Source organism: Ranitomeya variabilis, chromosome 3 (assembly GCF_051348905.1).
Source record: "Ranitomeya variabilis isolate aRanVar5 chromosome 3, aRanVar5.hap1, whole genome shotgun sequence".
NCBI lineage: Eukaryota > Metazoa > Chordata > Amphibia > Anura > Dendrobatidae > Ranitomeya > Ranitomeya variabilis.
Genome location: NC_135234.1, coordinates 759,258,450 through 759,276,661, shown reverse-complemented (window position 1 = coordinate 759,276,661; position 18,212 = coordinate 759,258,450). Strand labels below are relative to the sequence as shown.

The 18,212-nt window shown below is 46.4% G+C and overlaps 2 protein-coding genes and 1 long non-coding RNA gene across 4 annotated transcripts; 1 reads left to right on the top strand and 2 right to left on the bottom strand.

Annotated features, from left to right (window-relative positions):
* Positions 1–297: 297 nt before the first annotated feature.
* KCTD14 (potassium channel tetramerization domain containing 14) lies at positions 298–5,252 on the bottom strand. Of its 2 annotated transcripts, none has more exons than XM_077298682.1 (2): positions 5,168–5,252; positions 298–1,007 (listed from the first exon to the last, which is right to left on the bottom strand). In XM_077298682.1, the coding sequence occupies exon 2, from the start codon at positions 1,005–1,007 to the stop codon at positions 336–338; it is 672 nt and encodes a 223-aa protein (XP_077154797.1). In that variant the 5' UTR covers positions 5,168–5,252; the 3' UTR covers positions 298–335. The 2 variants fall into 2 exon arrangements, with proteins under 2 accessions (XP_077154797.1, XP_077154796.1); XM_077298681.1 differs by lacking the exon at positions 5,168–5,252 and adding an exon at positions 3,553–3,752.
* On the top strand, positions 4,788–13,411 carry LOC143817332 (uncharacterized). The gene is made up of 3 exons (XR_013224117.1): positions 4,788–5,060; positions 9,948–10,130; positions 13,276–13,411. It is a non-coding gene; the product is annotated as an uncharacterized LOC143817332 (long non-coding RNA).
* On the bottom strand, positions 13,239–17,765 carry NDUFC2 (NADH:ubiquinone oxidoreductase subunit C2). The gene is made up of 3 exons (XM_077298684.1): positions 17,523–17,765; positions 14,606–14,749; positions 13,239–13,410 (listed from the first exon to the last, which is right to left on the bottom strand). The coding sequence occupies exons 1-3, from the start codon at positions 17,665–17,667 to the stop codon at positions 13,361–13,363; spliced, it is 339 nt and encodes a 112-aa protein (XP_077154799.1). The 5' UTR covers positions 17,668–17,765; the 3' UTR covers positions 13,239–13,360.
* Positions 17,766–18,212: the final 447 nt, after the last annotated feature.

Sequence of the window (18,212 nt, the reverse complement as noted above, 5' to 3'; positions counted from 1 at the left end):
CAAGGATTTTTAATCTTTTCTATGACAATACTATTCTTTAATAACTTCCTAGGGTACATTAAAGATCTACATTAAAGAAAATGTTCTTCCTAGGGTAAGAGGGAACTGATCCAGCCACCACTAGGGGGAGCTCAATGCATATGGATTCATCCAGGCTCCATGGAAGCTGCAAGTCTATATACAGTGAGCACCACCTAGTGGCAGATGAAAGCATTGCTTACAATAAGCAGGGGAAGATCAGCACTGGATCCCCTCCCACGAAGAGCACCAAAAGACAAGATGTTGTTGGCAACGTAGTACAGAGTGTTCAGTGCTAGAAATTTTATTGTATTTTTTTACCACCATGTAAACACAAACTTATATAAAAAGTCATAAGATTTAAATCTGAACCCTTTATCAGCCACATGGGGAGAGTATGATACTTTATAGCCTTTGTCCTCAATGTCCGCCCTGATACAATCAAGCAGGTCGGAGATTCCCGGAGACGCCTTCCAAGGTCCAAACTTGACCACGGACTCCTTGTCAGTGTCGAGAGCATTTAGAGCATCCAGACACTTGGACGCGTCGTCCTCAGTCCTCACGATGCAAACTATGACATTGGAGAATCGTGAAGCCACCACCTCTGCCCTGGCAATGCGGATCATCACCTCAATGTTCTCGCTGTAGTTAGGTACCCGGGCAAGGAACTGTTTCCTTCCGACCTGTTCTCCAAAGATTTGAGGGGTCTCTTCCAACTTCTTTACCAATGACTCGATTTCATAGAATAAGGCCTCCTTATAGACTTCATGGATGTATTCAGTGGGCACCTGACCAGAGCGAAGATAATCCAGGATGTAGCGGAAATATTTCCCCTCCCTGTCAATAAAGTACCGACCCTCAACATCTGTGCGGAGCTTAGGTAGCCCATTAAACATCTCAAATAGCTTAGACTCCTGGTACTTCTTCAGCGTCCCAACAGTTGTAGTATAGATATCACCTCCGATATTCAGCTGCACAACGGGGGACATCTGCAGAAGAAAAGGAGACAGTTACACAAAGTACTAGACTGAAATAGTTCACTCACATTCTGCTGTATAATACTGTCCCTATGTACAAGAATTTAACTACTATAATACTGCTCCTATGTACAAGAATATAACTAACATAATACTGCCCCTAAGTACAAGAATATAACTACTATAATACTGCTCCTATATACAGGAATATAACTACTATAATACTGTTCCTATGTACAAGAATATAACTACTATAATACTGCCCCTATGTACAAGAATATAACTACTATAATACTGCCCCCTATGTACAAGAATATAACTACTATAATACTGCCCCTATGCACAACAATATACCTACTATAATACTGCCCCTATGTACAAGAATATAACTACTATAATACTGCCCCTATGTACAAGAATATAACTACTATAATACTGCTCCTATGTACAAGTATATAACTACTATAATACTGCCCCTATGTACAAGTATATAACTACTATAATACTGCCCCTATGTACAAGAATATAACTACTATAATACTGCCCCCTATGTACAAGAATATAACTACTATAATACTGCCCCTATGCACAACAATATACCTACTATAATACTGCCCCTATGTACAAGAATATAACTACTATAATACTGCCCCTATGTACAAGAATATAACTGCTATAATACTGCCCCTATGTACAAGAATATAACTACTATAATACTGCCCCTATGTACAATTAATATCACTACTATAATACTGCCCCTATGTACAAGAATATAACTACTATAATACTGATCCTATGTACAAGAATATAACTACTATAATACTGCCCTTTGTGCCCCGTGCACTGTATATATGCACCCTTTGTGCACTACTGGGAAATCGTCTGTCATCCATGACGTGTGTGCAGGTGGGGTGGTTCCGTTGTGAAGGGTTATATCACCCGTGTCCCCCCCATATCCTTGTACAGTAAAGGCAGGAGGTGGTGTGGGGCTCATAGGACAACAACTCCCCCCGGATCACCAGACTCATCTGTCAGCACACAACTTTCCCCTGCTGTGAACAGTCTTCCACCATTGTTCAGGTTTCCACTCTCACGGCCGGCGGTGAATGGATGAGCGCCTCATTACACGCAGCGCACGGGAAAAGCAAACAGAATAGTGAGAAGACGAACGCGGGAAAATCAGACCGTGGTGATTTATATGTAATGTGTAATACCGCATGCAAACATACAGCTCCCAAATACCGCACATATCACCGCCATACACAGCCCATATAATACTGTCACACACTGCCCACATAACACCGCCACACACTGCTTACATAATACCGCCATACTATGAGTATATGACAGCTCTTTTCAGCCTGAGGCCAGTTCTAGAACCATACTGAGATTATAAAAGGCAATGTATAATGTATAGTGTCCATAATACCGCCATACACCGCATATATAGTATACTTGGTGAACACTGTACACAGCCAGCACAATACGGCTGCAGACAGCTTATGTAATACATGAGGATGAAGTTGGTTTCTTATTCGATCAGTTTCTTATTCGGCAATTTTTTCTTTTGTTTTTTTATAGGTTTAACAACAAAAAAAATCATCATCACAATAATAACCTACAATGCAGTGAGGAGCCCTGATGTGAATACACTTAAACAGCTACAAAAGTTATAAAACTGGCACAAAAATGGGCACAAAAGTGGGCACCAAGGGGCGTTAACGAAAGGGTTAAATGACTTTTGGCCACTGATATCACACTAGGAATACTCATCTATATATTCTTAGTGTGAGATCAGGGGCCCAAAGTCATTTAACCCCTTAAAACCATCAGATACTTATTCAAATCTGTGAAAATCGGCCGTTTGCCCACTTTGATGCCAGTTCTGATGACCAGCACCCATTTGTGCCGGGTTGGAGGGTCCTGGGTTTGATGTGGGGCTCAGTGTGAGATCAGTGGCCCAAAGGCATTTAACCCTTTCATTCACGCCCTCCGGTGCCCACTTTTGGGCCAGTTTTATTATAGGTTTTGTAGCTGTTTTTAAGTGTATTCACATCAGGGCACCTCGCAGAATTGTAGGTTATTATTGTGAGGATTATTTTTTGTTAAACCTATAAAAAAAACAGAAAAGAAAAAAAATTGCTGAATAAGAAACGAACTTCAGCCTGGTATGTAATGCAGCACAGTGCCCCACTACACAGCACTGGCCACGTAATGGCGCCATACAATGCTGAACACCTAACACCGCCATACAGCAGCGACACGACAGACCCGGAGCCCGGATTACTGCAGACACAACCGTCCCCTATAGTACAAGCATGCAGAGGGGGCTCCGCAGGGGAGGGGCTCTCCATTACACCTATATATAAGCAAATAGAAACTATAAGGAAAGGTTTGGGGACTACAAGTCCCAGCAGATGTGACACAAGAGTCTGGGGTGAAGGCACCCAGGACAACCTCCCCCAGAGTCTGACATGCTGGGACTCGTCGCACAGCCGGTGCAGCCTGACAGGTTTCTTCTACCCATGCTGGGAGTTGTAGTGCTGCGGATACTCACACCCTGCAGGGGGCTGGTGACCTGCTTCCCCGCGCTCTTGTGCTCGATGACGCTCATGCTGGCAGCGCTGTGGCCCCCGGAGTGATGAGGACGTCTGGGGCCCGCGGGAAGTTTATCCCAGGAGCCCCCTCCTCCCCGCGAGAAAGGCGGACGAGGGGCGGGGCCGGAAGGGTGACGTCACCCCGCACCTGAGCAGCCGACACCTGTGCTGGAGGCGACTGGCCAGGAGTATAAACCCAACCGGGGCACAAAGGGTGTATATGTATACGGGGCACATAGGGTGTCTATATACCCCCAACCGGGGCGCAAAGGGTGTCCATATACAGACCACAGGGAACAAAGGGTGTCTGTATGCCCCCACCCGGGGCACAAAGGGTGTCTGTATGCCCCCACCCGGGGCACAAAGGGTGTCTGTATGCCCCCACCCGGGGCACAAAGGGTGTCTGTATGCCCCCACCCGGGGCACAAAGGGTGTCTGTATGCCCCCACCCGGGGCACAAAGGGTGTCTGTATGCCCCCACCCGGGGCACAAAGGGTGTCTGTATGCCCCCACCCGGGGCACAAAGGGTGTCTGTATGCCCCCACCCGGGGCACAAAGGGTGTCTATATACAGTGCATGGGGCACAAAGGGTGAATATATATATTTACGGGGCACAAAGGGTGTATATACAGCTAGTGCACAGTATATAGTATATATACAGCCAGTGCACAGTGTATAGTATATATGACGTTATGTAGTGTATATATCGTGCACGGTCTTTACTTGGCGTATATACAGCTAGTGCACAGTATATAGTATATAGGATTCTCTGCAGTGTATATATAGTGCACGTTGTATACAGGGGGTATATACAGCTAGTGCACAGTATATAGTATATATGTTCTGCAGTGTATATATAGTGCAGAGTGTATACAGGGGGTATATACAGCTAGTGCACAGTATGTAGTATATATGATGCTCTGCAGTGTATAGTGCACAATCACATTGTATACAGAGGGTATATACAGCTAGTGCACAGCAAGATAGATAGATAGAGATAGATATATATATATATATATATATATATATATATATATAGATAGATAGATATATATATATATATATATATATATATATATATATCTATCTATCTATCTGCAGTGTATGGAGTCCATCCTATAGAATACAGTCGCCTCTAAGGTCCCCGCTGTGTGCAGACTTTGAATATGTGACATTTGGACGCATTGCGCCTACATAGACTATACTGTACTTATAAATTGAAGGTACTCGGTGCAGAATTGGTCAGATGTATGAGAGCCCAGCAGTCACGACAAGGCGACCCTCCACCTAATATCAGACCTGCCTCTCCTGGGATAAAAGCGACAAATATAAAGGGCCAGTGGATCTGGCATTAATAACAGATTATTTAGGCGGACGGGGGGAGTGGAGACACGTATGGAGGCAGTCACCACATAAATCAGTCTACTACAAAGAAAACCTCCCAACAGAATAAGGCAAGTGTGACCAGGTACGAGCGGCAATGACTGCACAATACACAGACGTAACAGTACGGCTCCTCGGGGGTCTGCAGACACGGAGTATACGAGCCGTGTACGGGCTATCACATCCACTCACCTTCCACCTAGTCTCAGACTAACATCACTGGGCCCACTTTAGGCCGGACCTTTTTGTCTCCTCCTAATTCAAGACCAGCTGGGCCACATGTGAGGAGGAGGAGAGCTGGTGCCAATATCCAGGGGACAGCCTGCAGTGTAGCCCACCTGTGGGCAGGGACGTGGCCGCATATCCACAGCGTACCCCACGTTCACACCTTCAGTATTTGGTCAGTATTTTACCTCAGGAGTGGGTGATAAATACAGGAGTGGTGACGTGTTTCTAATATACTTTTCCACTGCTGGTTTTGTCTTACAAATACTGAGGTAAAAAACTGACCAAATTGTCAACATGTGCATGTGGCCTAACAAGTTGTAGTAAAAAATCACTTCATTACGTGGTTAATGAGCCGCAGACTGCAGAGGTCTCTGATTATTTTCCTCTGTGGAAGCAGAGGGGTCTTTCCTACGCTCCTCATCCTTGGTGTTGGTCCTACGTGGTCGGCCATTGTTGCTGGGCCTGTGGGGGGCTCTGCTGTGGTGCAGTGGGGCACACCGTGTGCTCGCCCTTCTGGTGCGGTGTCATGGTTGGCCGCCGTCCCTGCCTCTTTGGCTAGCGGCCACCTTGTGTTATACCATATAATTATTTTTCTATGTTTTGATTGCTCCACGCTTTGACACAGCGTTTTCCTGTCTACTGCGGTGAGCTGGACCTTTTTCTATTCCCATTATTTTTACTACTTGTTTTTTAGTGGGCATCATGTACTCTGCTCCTTTCTGTGCGCAGTAGGTGGAGGTAGAATATTTGGATGTGGGGTCCACATCTTTCTCCACAGTTGTAACCTTCATGGCGTCGCCCACGTGATCCCCAGACCAATCTCCGGCTATTATTGGATCAAAGATAAAAGCCAGGCTCCTCGCTGAAGAGGACGGACCTCCATTGCTGCCTGGGACATCAGGTCAGTGGTCTCCTGTAGCCGGACGTCCGGCGTGTGGTGCAGACGCCTCAGGCTCGGTATATGACGTCTATTTCACCCACCGCACAGAACAGATCAGTCGTGGACCCAGGGGTGCGGCCATTTCTCCAAAGTTTACCAGTAGCCACATGTTGCTCGTACTACTGTGAGCCGCCTGTGTGACCTGTACATGCCCCCATGGCTGCATTGTCTCCGGGCTTGTCTCCCATCGAGCAAATCTGGGACATCAGCACACAGTATGCCCAGGTTATATAATTATAAACAGGAGATGCCCAGGTTATACCACCTGTACATACATAATTATATACAGGAGGGGCCCAGGTTATACCGGCTGTACATATACAGGAGATGCCCAGGTTATACCAGCTGTACATATATGATTATATACAGGAGATGCCCAGGTTATACCAGCTGTACACATAATTATATACAGGAGATGCCCAGGTTATACCACCTGTACATATATAATTATATACAGGAGGGGCCCAGGTTATACCGGCTGTACATATATAAATTATATACAGGAGAAGTGTTGTGAATTCTGCTTTTGGGCTCCCTCCGGTGGTTGTAGGTGGTAATGCAGTTGTCCCTGAGTTGCAGTCCTGGTCAGGTGTATCTGCTGATTGCAGTTCTGACTGGGGTATTTAGGCTTGCAGGATTCATTAGTCCTTGCCAGTTGTCAATTGTTGTTGGGAGGTGTATTACCTCTGCCTGGTTCCTCCTGCCTTCCTGCCAATTCAGCAAAGATAAGTGTCTGGTTTTTTTTTCTGTGACACACATCCTGTGTGCTTCACAATTCAGTGCTATTCCTTGTGTTTTCTTGTCCAGCTTAGATTGTGTCAGTATTTTCTCAATCTTGTTGGATTCTCTGGAGTGGCAGATATACATTCCATGTCTTTAGTTAGATTGTGGAACTTTTTGTATTATCTGCTGTGGATATTTTTGGAAGGGTTTTAATACTGACCGCCTAGTAATCTGTTATATCCTTTCCTATTTAGCTAGAGTGGCCTCTTTTGCTAAATCCTGTTTTCTACCTGTGTGTGTCTAATCTTCTCCTTCTCACAGTCATTATTCGTGGGGAGCTGCCTATCCTTTGGGGGTCTGCTCTGAGGCAAGATAGCATTCCTATTTCCATCTATAGGGGTATTTAGTCCTCCGGCTGTGTCGAGGTGTCTAGGGTTTCTTAAGCACACCCCACGGCTACTTCTAGTTGCGGTGTTAGTTCAGGATTTGCGGTCAGTATAGGTTCCACCGACTCCAGAGAAAGTTTCATGCGGCTCCAAGGTCACCGGATCATAACAGAGAAGCCCAGGTTATACCAGCTGTACATGTACATCTATAATTATATACAGGAGATACCCAGGTTATACCACCTGTACATACATAATTATATACAGGAGGGGCCCAGGTTATACCGGCTGTACATATAGAGGAGATGCCCAGGTTATACCAGCTGTACATATATGATTATATACAGGAGATGTCCAGGTTATACCAGCTGTACATATACAGGAGATACCCAGGTTATACCAGCTGCACACATAATTATATACAGGAGATGCCCAGGTGATACCAGCTGTACATATATAATTATATACAGGAGATGCCCAGGTTATACCAGCTGTACATATATATATACTGGAGATGCCCAGGTTATACCAGCTGTACCTATATAATTATATACAGGAGATACCCAGGTTATACCGGCTGTGCCTAAATAATTATATACAGGAGATGCCCAGCTTATACCAGCTGTACATATATAATTATATACAGGAGATGCCCAGGTTATACCAGCTGTACATATATATATACTGGAGATGCCCAGGTTATACCAGCTGTACCTATATAATTATATACAGGAGATACCCAGGTTATACCAGCTGTACATATATAATTACATACAGGAGATGCCCAGGTTATACCAGCTGTACATATATAATTATATACAGGAGATACCCAGGTTATACCGGCTGTACATATATAATTATATACAGGAGATTCCCAGGTTATACCAGCTGTACATATATAATTACATACAGGAGATGCCCAGGTTATACCAGCCGTACATATATAATTATATACAGGAGATTCCCAGGTTATACCAGCTGTACATATATAATTACATACAGGAGATGCCCAGGTTATACCAGCTGTACATATATAATTATATACAGGAGATGCCCAGGTTATACCAGCTGTACACATAATTATATACAGGAGATGCCCAGGTTATACCAGCCGTACATATATAATTATATACAGGAGATGCCCAGGTTATAGCGTGCTGGGCTTCTTTTAGTATCATGCACTGCTCGGCGCTGCCTCTCGCCCTCTGACGCTGTTCACACGTCGCGGTGTGACTCACCTGCTCGGCACTTTGTGCTTTCTGGGAATTCATAGTTTGGGTCGCTCAGACGTCCTCAGGATGCTGGGAGATAAGCGCTCGGGTTGTGATCGCTGCGGCGCGCGCTGTTTACTCTCAGGGCCGGGCGCTGCCTCCGCACACGTATCCTCACATATACACTTGTCACTTTACAGCTTGTGTCATCAGGAAAAGCCAGCACTGATTCACAAAAATAAATATTTAGAAAAATATAAAATATCTAAGGTGATTTATGGACGTTGGGCTCAGACCTGCAGTCAGTGTACGGCCGCGTTCCCACTGTGAGATTTTGATGTTGGTTTTTTGCACCTTTGTGTTATTCCTTTTTTACCTTTGTTTTTTGTCTCCGTTTCCAATATCATGTTTTTCACAAAGCTGCTTTGTTATTGATACTTTCTGATATTTGGCTTTTGTAAATCCTTATTACTACAGTCATGTGCGGATTACAGGTGTTTATACCTGCACAATTTCCACATCCAATGCAATTTTATGGGGAAAATCCGCACATAAAACTTGGTGAATCCACAAGAAAAAGTCACATGTTGCAAATGTGCAACATCAAAAATTAATTGTGGGAACGTTAACATTCTCCTTCACCAAACCCAGACTCCTCCATCAGACGCAGATAGAGAAGTGTGATCGGTCACTGCACAGAACACGTCTCCTCCAGAGTCCAGTGGTGGCGGCTTTACACCACTCCCTCCGCCGACGCTCAGCATTGTGCTTGGTGATGTACGGCTGCATGAAGATCCAGGTGGGGGCGCAGTGTTTGTGCTGATACCAGAGGAGGTCTGGACTCTGCAGTTATGGGGTCAGCAGAGCGGTGGTCTTTTCTGCCCTCTGCCCCCCCACTTTGTAACGTTACGGGGGACTGTGTCAGACTCTTCCCTCCGTATCAGGGCCGAGCACCAGCCTTCTACTTTCAGCTGCTCGTCCTTTGGAGCTGAAGGCTCTGGGTAAATTTGTTTTCTTATGTCAATACAGCAGATCACCGCACCCTGCCTGCGACACCAGGGCATGACATGGAGGATTTCCACACTCCCTGTGACAAAAATAAACTGTGACACTCAGGGCGTGATTGAGGGTGGAAGTAAGATCTGATATCGCGCGGGTACAAAGACACATACCCAGGATCAGATCAGCACCAGGGGCACCTGTAGAGAGGACACTGTTTTAAGTGGTAGAAAAAAATTCGGAAATTCAAAGAAATATGTTTGCGTGTGTCGTCATTTTCCAAGATCTGTAGCCTTTTTATTGACACCATTTGAGAGCAGATAGGAGGTTTCCATCGCTCATTGCAGTTATACAGCTACAGAAACAAACAAAACAATTCTGGTATTTCGATTTTGTTTCTCTTGGCATTTACAGATTGAATTAATTATACATTTATGGACTCAGTGATATTTATTATTTCATTTTTTTCTCTCTAAATTTAACAGTGGGGAAAACGGAAGTGACAGACCTGGCGTATGTCGGGAAAATACAGTCGTGTGAACGAGCCTTTATAGGTTACATCTATGGAGCATCAGAATGAGGCTGAGAGCAGGCTCCATACACTTGTAGCAGGGCCGTATTTAGAGTTTCTGCTGCCCTAGGCACTTTTAGTGCTGCCTCCCCCATTGGTGAGTATGACACTATCGGCAGTGACTTTGGCAACAATCGCTGATGTGAAAGTCGCCTTTTGCAGCAGATCGGGCAGTTTTTTCACATCTGCCGCGTAACAGATCACTTATGGCAACACTGCATTTGGCTTCATTCATTCCCTATGGGATTTGCGGCACTTGCTGTGATCTGGCAAATGCGGTACCATACCTCCCATCTCTTGAAGGGAAAGAGGTATAAAGGTTGCGGCGCATGTAGTGCGCAAATTTTAGGCCACGCCTCTGACCACACCCATTTCACAACTAGTCACACCCATATCCAAGTCCCAACCACACCCATTTAGCACTGCTGATCACACTGTTTTATATACAATAATTATAAACAAAAAAAAATATGGCCACACAGTGCTCCATACTGTATAATGGCCACACATCATGCTCCATACTTTTATAATGACCCCACATGATGTTCAATACTGTATAATGGCCCCACATGATGCTCAATACTGTATAATGGCCACACATGATGCTCCATACTGTATAATGACCACACATGATGCTCCATACTGTACAATGACTACACAGTGCTCCATACTGTATAATGACCACACATGATGCTCCATACTGTACAATGACCGCACATGATGCTCCATACTGTATAATGGCCACACATGATGCTCCATACTTTATAAGGGCCACACATGATGCCCCATACTGTATAATGACCCCACATGATGTTCAATACTGTATAATGACCGCACATGATGCTCCATACTGTATAATGGCCACACATGATGCTCCATACTGTATAATGACCCCACATGATGTTCAATACTGTATAATGACCGCACATGATGCTCCATACTGTATAATGGCCACACATGATGCTCCATACTGTATAATGACCCCACATGATGTTCAATACTGTATAATGGCCACACATGATGCTCCATACTGTATAATGATCCCACATGATGCTCCATACTGTATAATGGCCCCACATGATGCTCAATACTGTATAATGGCCACACATGATGCTCCATACTGTATAATGACCACACAGTGCTCCATACTGTATAATGACCACACATGATGCTCCATACTGTATAATGGCCACACATGATGCTCCATACTTTATAAGGGCCACACATGATGCTCCATACTGTATAATGACCGCACATGATGCTCCATACTGTATAATGGCCACACATGATGTTCAATACTGTATAATGACCCCACATGATGCTCAATAGTGTATAATGCCCCCCTCCCATCTTGTATGCATGGCTCATCCTCCTCCCATCCCATATGCATGGCTCATATTCCCCCCTCCCTCCTGTTTGCATGGCTCATAATTCCCCCCCGCGTATGCATGGCTCATATTTCCCCCCACCTCCTGTATGCATGGCTCATAATTCCCCCCCTGTATGCATGGCTCATATTCCCCCTCCTCCTGTATACATGGCTCATATCCCCCCCACCTCCTGTATGCATGACTCATATTCCCCCCTATGCGTGGCTCATCTCTCCACCCCCCCCCCCCCCCGTATGCATGGCTCATCTCTCCCCCCCCCTGTATGCATGGCTCATCTCTCCACCCCCCCCCCCCTGTATGCATGGCTCATCTCTCCACCCCCCCCCCCTGTATGCATGGCTCATCTCTCCACCCTCCCCCCCATGCATGGCTCATCTCTCCACCACCCCCCTCCGCTCCCGCTCCTTCTCCCATCTTGCATGGCGCGGGCGGCTTACCGTCCTCCTTCATCCCCGTCCTCTGTCCCTCATACTCACCTGTCTCACACCGAGCGGGCGCGCCGACATCCCTCCGGCTCTGTCCCGACTCCCGGCGCACAGGCGCAGCACCTTCTTCCTGCGCATATTCATGAGCCTTAATGAGCGGTACCACGTGACCGCTTACTCAGGACGCGCTACAGAAGCTGAGACCAGGCATCGCTGTAGCAGGGTGAGTATCGTCTTCAAGGAGGGCGGGGGGGGATTTGGGCCCAGGGGGGGCGGGCGGGGGTTGGGGCGGTCGGGACTCGGAGGTGAAAAAAAAACAAAAAAAACCTTGCTCACTTGCTCAGGTGCCGCCCCCTGCATCGTCCCCGCCCTAGGCACGTGCCCTCGAGTGCCTAGTGGCAAATACGGCCCTGCTTGTAGGCCACATGCCGCTCACACATGGGTGACAGTGTGATCCGGAGACTCTGAACCGCTGTTATGTGACTCAGGAGAGGACAGGAGCGGCGTTGGACACAGGGAAAGACGGAGAGACGCGAGTATATTCCTACACATACACTACATATACAGATACACAGGTTTAGGCAGAAGTTTGGAGAGAGAGATTCTAACAACATTACTGTCATTTACTGAATTTAAAGAAATTTTTGTAAGTGTGACAAAAAAATACCTCCTGTATTATACTCCAGAGCTGCTCTCACTATTCTGCTGGTGCAGTCACTGTGTACATACATTACATTACTGATCCTGAGTTACATCCTGTATTATACCCCAGAGCTGCACTCACTATTCTGCTGGTGCAGTCACTGTGTACATACATTACATTACTGATCCTGAGTTACATCCTGTATTATACCCCAGAGCTGCACTCACTATTCTGCTGGTGCAGTCACTGTGTACATACATTACTGATCCTGAGTTACATCCTGTATTATACTCCAGAGCTGCACTCACTATTCTGCTGGTGCAGTCACTGTGTACATACATTACTAATCCTGTATTATACCAGAGCTGGACTCACAGTAACAATGCTGAGTACTTCTGTATAATGTCCTCCATGCTGCTTGTGAACATGTGCTGCATAGAGACAGGTGAGCAGGAATCCCTCATGTCCGTGTGTGCTGTGTATGGGAGACATCACAGCAGCTATACTTCTCCCACTAGCTCGGAGATAACTGAAAATTAGAGATAAAGCCTGCAGAGGGGGACACTGGAGAAAGTCAGGGTAGCAGTCACATAACGCCAGACTTTGTGCCATTCTTCTTCTACACACAGAATGGGTAACTGTGAAATGTCGCCTGAAATAACAGGTGACTGTAACCGATACATAACATGATGGTGACATTAGATGCTGCTTTTAAGGGTCGTTAATAAATCTGCGTCAGTCTCAAGTTTAACAGTCAAAATTCTAAATATTTTATTTTTACAGAACATATTTCACAGAAGACTGAGAAGAGCTCGTTAGTGATAAGTGGGGACCATACGGCAGGACAGCGGGGGGCAGACAGCTTCACTTAACGAACAGGAGTGAACTTTTCGCTGACTTCCGACATCAATCTTGCCTCTAAAAAAAAATAGAAACATGAATCAACTGTGAGAAAACAACTGAACATGTTGTAATTATGTATTTTACTCCCTGATACATTGTTTTACAGACATCATCATCACTCCAAACTCCTTGGAGATGTCGTCCTTGGTGGGATTCAAACCCAGGGCTGCAAAGCATCAGTGCTGCCCCGAGCCCCTGTGCTGCCCTCTTGAGCCAGCTCGCTGCCCACATCTTTTATATTTAGATAGTTCAGACTTTTCTGAATGCAGTGATATAAAATGTGTATTTTTTTTTTATAAGCTTTACTTTTAGTATGGGAAAAGAGGGGTGATTCGAACTTTTTTTTTACTGTTCTTTGTTAGTTATTTTTAACCACTAAAATTAAATAAATAAAACCTTTTAATATTGGTGCGGCTGTCTAGCTACTGACCTGTTGAATGTTTCCAAATCATTTTTTACCACGCGGTTAACGACGCAAAAACAATACCCCAAAAAATAAAAGTGAATTATGTATTCAAAACTACAACTCATCGTGCAAAAAAAAGAAGCACAACTGTGCTGAGGTGGACTTAAGAAATAAAAATTGGAAGACTCTTAGGCTTCTTTTACACTTGCTGTGCTTTTGCGTCCCGTTTTTGCGACCCCAATAGATTTCTATGGGGCCATAATAATTCCACAGAGCACTGTACGCCGTATTTACCGCCGTGAAAAAATGTCGAGCCCGCTAGATTTTTCTCATGGCTTACGGACACGGCCCCCATTAAAAATCAATGGGGCCGCTAAAACAACGGAAGTTTGTTGTCGCGGTGCACTATGACTTACGTTTTTGCGGAACGCCGTTTTTTTTGTCTCCCAATACTATTTCCATAGTATTGGAAACCAGAAAAACGGAGATCCGCATGTTTTTTGCAGTCTGATATTGCGGCAGACCATGAAAATTGCAGCAATACGGGCCGCAAAAAACACGGCAAGTGTAAAAGAAGTGTTAGAAAAAGGGGAAAAAAAATAAATGTAAGTGGAAGAGTGAAAAATGTTTGAGTTCTTAAAAGGTGAAAAATATTGGGGGGTTTTAACTATATTTCACCCATATGGGAAAGGACAGTGAGGAGCCTGTAACTGAGGACAGTGATTGGAAACGTTACGCTTCATGGCCGACCGCCGCGCACAAGCCGAGTGTTATCCGCCCGGGTGTGATGAGCTGCGCTCGTACCCTTATGTGGCAGGATCTCAGGATGGCGCCTGATGTAGTCAAACAGTTCCCGATCCTTCTTGGCGTATTTGTAGTTCTCGTATTTGGTCATGTGGTACCCGAGGAAGACCCCGATGGTGGTGTAGAGGATCTGGCGGTGAACACCTGGTATACAGATGACAAGAACAGAAGAGTCAGAGCTGATATTGTGGACACCCTGGTGTTACAATGTAAGGTCCAGCATTATATTGGGGTCCCTGTCCTTCCTCTCTGCACTATGTAATGGGGTACCCCAATGACAGTGTCTGCTCTCATCTGTCCACAGCACTAGATGGTGGGTGTACACCCTGTATGCAGAATACAGGTATATCTGCCGCACCACAGTGTTCTATGGGAATATGTATGGGGCAGGCTGTAATATTGGGGTCTCACACCCCACTCTGCCACCGATACAGTAATAATATTGTGGTTACAGGGGTACAGCGTAAGGACTGGGGTGATGTGTATATGGGGGGCACTATCACAGTATTGGGGGTTACAGGGGTACAGTGTGAGGACTGGGGTGATGTGTATATGGGGGCACTATCACAGTATTGGGAGTTACAGGGGTACAGTATGAGGACTGTGGTGATGTGTGTATGAGGGGCACTATCACAGTATTGGGGGGTTACGGGGTACAGTGTGAGGACTGGGGTGAGGTGTATATGGGGGGCACTATCACAGTATTGGGGGTTACAGGGGTACAGTATGAGGACTGGGGTGATGTGTATATGGGGGCACGATCACAGTATTGGGGGTTACAGTATGAGGACTGGGGTGATGTGTATATGGGGGGCACTATCACAGTATTGGGGTTACAGGGGTACAGTGTGAGGACTGGGATGATGTGTATATGGGGGGCACTATCACAGTATTGGGGTTACAGGGGTACAGTGTGAGGACTGGGATCTTGTGTATATGGGGGCACTATCACAGTATTGGGGGTTACAGGGGTACAGTATGAGGACTGGGGTGATGTGTGTATGGGGGGCACTATCACAGTATTGGGGTTACAGGGGTACAGTATGAGGACTGGGGTGATGTGTGTATGGGGGGCACTATCACAGTATTGGGGTTACAGGGGTACAGTATGAGGACTGAGGTGATGTGTATATGGGGGGCACTATCACAGTATTGGGGGGTTACGGGGTACAGTATGAGGACTGGGGTGATGTGTATATGGGGGGCACTATCACAGTATTGGGGGGTTACAGGGGTACAGTATGAGGACTGGGGTGATGTGTGTATAGGGGCACTATCACAGTATTGGGGTTACAGGGGTACAGTATGAGGACTGGGGTGATGTGTATATGGGGGGCACTATCACAGTATTGGGGGTTACAGGGGTACAGTATGAGGACTGGGGTGATGTGTATGGGGGCACTATCACAGTATAGGGGTTACAGGGGTACAGTATGAGGACTGGGGTGATGTGTATATGGGGGGCACTATCACAGTATTGGGGGTTACAGGGGTACAGTATGATGACTGGGGTGATGTGTATATGGGGGGCACTATCACAGTATTGGGGGGTTACAGGGGTACAGTATGAGGACTGGGGTGATGTGTATATGGGGGCACTATCACAGTATTGGGGGTTACAGGGGTACAGTATGAGGACTGGGGTGATGTGTATATGGGGGGCACTATCACAGTATTGGGGGTTAGGGGGTACAGTATGAGGACTGGGGTGATGTGTATATGGGGGCACTATCACAGTATTGGGGGGTTAGGGGGTACAGTATGAGGACTGGGGTGATGTGTATATGGGGGGCACTATCACCGTATTGGGGGGTTAGGGGGTACAGTATGAGGACTGGGGTGATGTGTATATGGGGGGCACTATCACAGTATTGGGGGTTACAGGGGTACAGTATGAGGACTGGGGTGATGTGTATATGGGGGGCACTATCACAGTATTGGGGGTTACAGGGGTATAGTATGAGGACTGGGGTGATGTGCATATGGGGGGCACTATCACAGTATTGGGGGTTACAGGGGTACAGTGTGAGGACTGGGGTGATGTGTATATGGGGGGCACTATCACAGTATTGGGGGTTACAGGGGTATAGTATGAGGACTGGGGTGATGTGTATATGGGGGGCACTATCACAGTATTGGGGGTTACAGGGGTACAGTATGAGGACTGGGGTGATGTGTATATGGGGGGCACTATCACAGTATTGGGGGTTACAGGGGTACAGTATGAGGACTGGGGTGATGTGTATATGGGGGGCACTATCACAGTATTGGGGTTACAGGGGTACAGTATGAGGACTGGGGTGATGTGTATATGGGGGGCACTATCACAGTATTGGGGGTTACAGGGGTACAGTATGAGGACTGGGGTGATGTGTATATGGGGGCACTATCACAGTATTGGGGGGTTACGGGGTACAGTATGAGGACTGGGGTGATGTGTATATGGGGGCACTATCACAGTATTGGGGGGTTACGGGGTACAGTGTGAGGACTGGGGTGATGTGTATATGGGGGCACTATCACAGTATTGGGGGGTTACGGGGTACAGTATGAGGACTGGGGTGATGTGTATATGGGGGCACTATCACAGTATTGGGGGGTTACGGGGTACAGTGTGAGGACTGGGGTGATGTGTATATGGGGGGCACTATCACAGTATTGGGGGGTTACGGGGTACAGTGTGAGGACTGGGGTGATGTGTATATGGGGGGCACTATCACAGTATTGGGGGTTACAGGGGTATAGTATGAGGACTGGGGTTATGTGTATATGGGGGGCACTATCACAGTATTGGGGGTTACAGGGGTACAGTATGATGACTGGGGTGATGTGTGTACGGGGGGGGTTGACATCTCTATGGTAGTCACTAATGGCAGATATAGGGCTCCCTGTGAGACTATCGGGGTGTCTGTCTCACCCGTCCGCAGCACCGGATACTGATTGAGGGCGTTGTGGATGATGGCGGACATGTAGCCGAGGAAGCCCAAGTACACGGAGCCTCTGTTCACCAGCGAAGGTGGCGGCAGCACCCGACCCTCGTCTGGAAACTCAAACCACCCCATAGCTGCTACTGCTGTCCAAGGACACCGGGGGACAACAATCAAGGACGGACGGAGAGAAGGGTAACGTTGAATTCCATCCGGGTGGGAAATTAAGTCACTGAGCGGAAGGTTCCGTCTGCAGCAGGTCACGTGAACTACCGGCTCCTTAACCCTTACACGGCCACATCAGGGTTTTTTAGAGGAGTTTGTTTGTTGCACTGATGCAGGTGGTATAGTAGGATATAATGTACCATCTGTGGGGACATATAGTAATGACGGCCGCATTATAACGAAACAATCCTACAAGGATTAATCCTGAGCATGAAATGTGCTGTATTAATGGTATTTATGGTCCTGATTATTTATTACACGCTGTACTTGTCGACTTGTGCGCACACGTATCTTGAAAAGCTTCAACTATACCGAGCCCTTAAAGGGATTTGAAAATCCCTTTAATAACGATGATCTATTAAGGACCATGGAAAAACATATACTATCTATATGGTGTCTGCGCACACTGTGACCACGTTCACACATCCTGGTTTTCTGAGGAGTGCAGGAGCCTT